At 35.2% G+C, this 5,572-nt stretch overlaps 1 protein-coding gene across 2 annotated transcripts; it reads right to left on the reverse strand.

Moving 5' to 3' along the window:
* Positions 1 to 1,364: 1,364 nt before the first annotated feature.
* LOC117239392 lies at positions 1,365 to 4,417 on the reverse strand. 2 transcript variants are annotated; one of them, XM_033504894.1, is made up of 5 exons: positions 4,335 to 4,417; positions 3,050 to 3,203; positions 2,066 to 2,211; positions 1,714 to 1,939; positions 1,370 to 1,642 (listed from the first exon to the last, which is right to left on the reverse strand). In XM_033504894.1, exons 2-4 carry the CDS (start codon positions 3,147 to 3,149, stop codon positions 1,880 to 1,882), a joined length of 306 nt encoding a protein of 101 aa, XP_033360785.1. In that variant the 5' UTR covers positions 3,150 to 3,203; positions 4,335 to 4,417; the 3' UTR covers positions 1,370 to 1,642; positions 1,714 to 1,879. The 2 variants fall into 2 exon arrangements, with proteins under 2 accessions (XP_033360786.1, XP_033360785.1); XM_033504895.1 differs by lacking the exons at positions 3,050 to 3,203; positions 4,335 to 4,417 and adding an exon at positions 2,782 to 2,819 and having other exon boundaries at positions 1,365 to 1,642.
* Positions 4,418 to 5,572: the final 1,155 nt, after the last annotated feature.

The raw sequence follows: 5,572 nt of genomic DNA on the forward strand, positions 1-5,572 counted from the left end.
AACTACAATTGTTCAATTACAGCTATAGTAGACTCTAGGTTACAATGTTGCGGGATTATCCAAAATTCCAAAGGCTCCGGTGTTCTTTCATCTCCCACATATACAACTTCCATCGTTTGCGAATTAGTCCAAGCTGATGCAGGCACCACTACGAGGGTGTAATTAATTTCTAATTTCAATGTCGTGTTATATCTCAGTTGGTTTCTGTGTTTCTTATTGTTACGTTCGATGTATATAGAACGTATAATCCCGAATCAGGTACTTGCCGTCAATTTGTAAACAGTGATTGTTAACAAATTTTAAAATATTATGTAGAAGAAAATGTTAAAAATTGTAGAAGAAAGGCCTCGATGTAACAATATAGATAATTGCATTGTAATGACAATTCTGCCCGAGCAGCCGAGGTAAACAGGCGCGAGTAAATGTGCTCCAGTGTTAATGCGATAAATAGTGAATTTAGGAGGTTAAAACGTTAACGAACACTGTCACATGGTAAAAGTTTCAAAATGCAACAACCAATACCGCCGCCAAAAAAAAAGGGTGACATATGTTTCATAAATGAAGCTACAAATACGTTAAGCAGAAAACAATCAATTAACAAAGAACAGGAAAGCCTATAAAAGAAATGGAAACGTTGCAAAAGCAGGAAGAAAACAGTTACAATAACGAACTATCCTATCAAGATGAAAACTGGGAGGTAGCAACAGCTCACAAAAGGCGTAAAATAATCCTAAATACAAGCGCTATAGAAATTCCCGATACAGAAATGCACCAGTGGCTACAGGACATCCCACTCCGAAATTCTTTCAGCTCACTGATAAAAGACGGAGATACGAGTTCAGAGGAAGAAATGACAACACATATCGTTAAACCACCACCGATCTACATTCATGCTCAAATAACAGATACCCTTATTGAACTATTAAACAAAACTGTCGGAAGAGAAAACTACAGTATAAAGGAATTAAAACTGGAACAAGTCAAAATGCAAACAAATACTCCAAAAATCTTTCGAAAAGTGGCGCAAGTATTAAACATACCATACATCATACATACCAGCTCAAAACAGAAAAGAACCACAAAGTAGTAATTAGAGACCTATACCCAAGAATAAACACCAAAAATATATGCAAGGAACTAACAAAAATCGGGCACCAAGTAAGAACAATAAATAATATAACCAGATACGATACAAAACAGTCATTGTCACTGTTTCTAATAGAACTCACGTGGCGTGGAGTCTGCTTTGTGTAGAGAGTCGCCGGACGTAACAAGCAGATATATTTACGAAGACGTTACCGAAACCAAGATTTCAATATTTACGACAAAAATTAGGTCTGAAAAATAACAATGATGTTAAAAATTAATCGTTTGTAAAGATTTCGAGTGTTAGGGAGGGTGTTGAAGTAATACTCACTTCTAGGAAAACTACATCTTCTCTAGCGTTTAGTTCTCTTAGTCCCCGATGCTATTGAGTATTGTTTAGCTCTAAATCAATTTGAAGGGCCTCTCAGTCTCATAGCCTTTTTTAGGAATATGCCATGCACAGATGGTGCAGCAGGGTATATATAGACGGGCCAGTTTTCGTAATTATATAAATACCCATAGACTCATGGCTTCGAAGCTCTGTTGTAATGTAACGCTGCCACAGTGTGGTTCTGGATTAGTATACACTGTACTTATACTTATGCTTATATTTATACTTATACTTACAGTTACACTTATACTTAAATATATTTCTGTTACACATTCATCACGCGTTCCTCGAAGAGATAATTTCAACAAAGGTGGTTGGAAAATTCTTCAGCTTGCTCTTCGTTGCTTCTGGCTCATGTGTTGTCCGTTAATCTGATTGCTGGGATTAGTTTAATTGGCTCCTTTATTTTGTTCGTGGCTTTCCATAGGAAATAGTTGGAATTCTCGTACGCAGAAAGTGAATCTATGAATTTTGAGAATTCGTTATTATTATGATCTTTTATTTTACTTTCTATTTCCTTTGCAAGTTTGTTTAGATGTTTTTTTGCTTTCACGAGCTCTATGTTTTTGTCATTTTGCTTTCGCTTACCTTTTTCCCTCTGATTTTGTCAAGAAAGTCTTGCGGAATTATTTTTGTTTGCCTGTTATTTGGTTCATAAGTAGTAGTTGCCAATGCTACTTCTATAATCTCTGTCAATGTACTGCCTGTTCGCAGTGGTGCATATACTGCTACATCTGGAAGTAATTGCCGTTAGTTAGTATGGTAACGGTGGTTGCTTGAGCGTATTACTGATGGATTTGGCTATGTTGGTGTTAAGGGTGGCGATTGGTTAGTTACTTGTGCATAACTTCGGCTACCAAAGGTGTTGGTGTTTCCATGGTTAGAGTTCTATACATATTGTATTGTTTGCTGTTGGATCTGATTTCGTAATATCTACTCGCTGCATGTTCTGCTTCGAAGCGTGTAGCAGGAGGATGTGAGGAAAAAGCAACACCATGTTAATGATCATAGAGATCAACTTTTATCTTAGATATATGATTATTATGATTATATTATTCTTATTTTATATCTAACTAATGTCTAATAAATGTTATATAAAATAAATATTTTTTCATTATTAAAATCCTTTGTAAACTCTATAATTATATTATAATTTAGCTTCCTCAATAAAGAATTTAATAACATTGAAAATTTTTAATCATGGGTAATATTTTAAATATGACACTATTTACGTATGTTATAGGTAATGTTAATAGTTACACAATTTTTTAATAAATTAAAAAAAAAACTAAAAACAAACTTACTTTCCAATATATGCGTCAAATATAAAAGCATTAAAGATATGTGTATATATCTAATTTGAACATTGTGGTCTTGTTAAACTTGTTTGTTGGTAATAATAATGCATGTTTAATAATGGTTCATAATTAATATTCATTTAAACAATGCTTTCTGTAATAAATGGAGTACTGTAGATATATCTGCTTGAAATAAATGGTGAGAAATTATAATAAATACATAATATAGTATTAGTTATTAAATAAGCTAACTGCTTTAGTTTATATTCTTTACCTTTAGTGCTTTCACCGAAGAATGGCGCCAAACACAAAATCCTAGCTACTCGATCGCAGTGTTCAATGGTGGCCGATTGGTAAAGTACATCTTGCGACATTAAGAACCTTATCTCCTTTACAGCAGTTAACAGACCTGTGTGTACAACTATGGCCTAGGGAAATTAACAGCGTAAAGTCATTAGTGTCTAATTTTATTAATGAAAACTTAAATACATTTTTTATGCTTATTATATATGTCGGAGATAAGAGGACATCGGTGCCTTCCCTCTGAAACCTCGGGAAAATCCATAAAAACATTGTAATTAAAATCTACAGTTGTAACTAAACGATTTGCCGTCATTCTAACCAATTGTATTTGTTTGAGACTTGTGACAATGAGCTTAGGCTCAAGGCGACAATTAGTCGCCGAACGTGGCCGCGGTCAACGGGACGAACTCTCCATCTAACAAAGGCATTGAGTAATCCTATAGCTCTCCTTAAAAGAAAGATTTGTAGCGGCACGAGGCAGTAAACATTCCAACGGTTTCTGTCCCGTAGCTTGCCACACGCAGATCCTATTCTCCGGGCAGGATGTTTACCAGATGTCGACGCGTCTCCACAGTACGTGATCGGCTAGCCCGAGGACCGTCATAAACACTAATATCTAGTTACATAAAATCCTTCAACAGATACACAGTCTTTGTCCCAGTTACGGGAAGACAGGAGAGACCTATTTTTCCACGAACGACGTCTCCCACTAGCAACCCTCCCTCAAGGGCAGCTAGCATCCTTTTCTAACTACCGATATGGAGATTGGCCAATTAGCAGCAACGTCAATTTCCCTTACTTTCCGAACGTGGGATGTCCCCGACGAATCCGATGATCTCGTGTCCTTAGTCACACCCCGTCATAGTTTTCCTCTGGGGTATCACCGGGACGGAAAGTCATTCTCTCTTGCGGTCTCATCGACAAAAAAGGAGATTAACGCCAGCGACTATTAACACAGAATCCGACTTAGATCTTTGCGAGTGCGTACGGCTACCGTCCCGTTATCCGCGGGTTCGTTATTGAGCCTAGGATCATTGTCATTAGTTTCTCGAGTATCTAATTACCACGGTTACTTGTCCGGTTCTATGGTAATCGTATTTGCACTAGCCAATGTCTTCTCTATTGCATAATGACGACGTGTAATCCAAACGAAGATTTGCTTTACGCCCCTAACCCTAATTCTAATGTGAACCCGACATATATTCGCAATTACTCTTTTCGTTTGGGATTGTTTGGAAGATAATACATTTTCTTACCACTCTTTGACTTGTTTCTGCATCCCTTGGCTGAGTAATCAGGCATTTGAACTAACGTTCCAAACTTAAATGTTAATTCTGTATGTTTTCTATGATGACTGCAAAAATTTGTAATGAACACGAAGTATAAATCACCTTAAAGTAAAAACGGATAACACCATATAGATTTAATTACTAAGATGTGTGTAGCTCAAAATTTAATGTTAATTTAAAATTGTAATATAATTTATCGTTAAACTTTGCAAAAAAGTTGTATTTTCTTTTGAGGTTATCTTTAGCAATCTTATGAACAGGTTATTCAAGTATTATTTATATCTATTAATAAGAGCGACTTTTAATAATATCTTACTTTTTCTTATTATTCTTTATTTTCGTCGTTATATACACTCCAATACACAGTAAATATTATTACACTTTGTTTACAGACAACTTTGTAAACCTATACTTTATACATTTATATTTATACCAATCTATACATAACTGCTGCAGGAAGCGCTTTTATAAATGGCGGAACCAATCAGCGTTGAACGAATAGATTTGCCACACTGTCCCTGGACCAACTACACATCGCAGGGCTTAACTCTTCAGTCAGGTCTGTAACTGATTCCGAATTTGAAAAATCACCGTACGTGTAATCGATCCAATGATCGAATTAAACTGTCAAAATTTCCAATTAGTTGTGGAATAACAATAATTTTTTGGCCGTTATCTTTTCTGATTGAAGAAAACAGTTACAAAACGAAGTGTATTCATTGAAACTTTCATTGCATGCAATTTTGCATAAATAGAAAAGTTTTATTTTTTTAGGAGTAGAGTTTTAATTAAACAAAAATATTTATTTTGCTTTGATAAAATTAAAATTGAGTGTTATTAATGTCTTAAGACGAATATTAATGAAAGTAATCTGGGAAATACAATATATTACTGTAATAGCGTGGAAATAAGGATAGCATTTTTTTCCGATTACTTACAATTTATTAATATTAAATTGAATATACAAATATAAATTGGACAGAAAACGATGTTTATTTAACGGAAACTAAATGCAATACTCGTATCTATATCAAATAACTTTACAGTTATTTGACCACCCTCGTCACAACGAATCTAACACACACACACACACACACTCTCTAACAGCTCTATCAATTCTCACGACTCTACTCTTCGACGACTCAATTAGCTCTGATTCTCGCAACACGCACACTTTTCGACTAGCACACTCTGATCTTTCGGTC

The sequence above is a fragment of the Bombus vosnesenskii genome, unplaced genomic scaffold, assembly GCF_011952255.1.
Source record: "Bombus vosnesenskii isolate JDL3184/JDL3185 unplaced genomic scaffold, Bvos_JDL3184-5_v1.1 scf7180000013990, whole genome shotgun sequence".
NCBI lineage: Eukaryota > Metazoa > Arthropoda > Insecta > Hymenoptera > Apidae > Bombus > Bombus vosnesenskii.

Coding starts and splice junctions, on each gene's coding strand:
- LOC117239392 (XM_033504894.1), bottom strand. CDS start 3,149: ATGTCGCAAGATGTACTTTACCAATCGGCCACCATTGAACACTGCGAT. Junction 2,212..3,049: donor CTTCGGTGAAAGCACTAAAG/GTAAAGAATATA, acceptor AATTACTTCCAG/ATGTAGCAGTATATGCACCA. Junction 1,940..2,065: donor ACAAAATCAGAGGGAAAAAG/GTAAGCGAAAGC, acceptor CAAAATTCATAG/ATTCACTTTCTGCGTACGAG.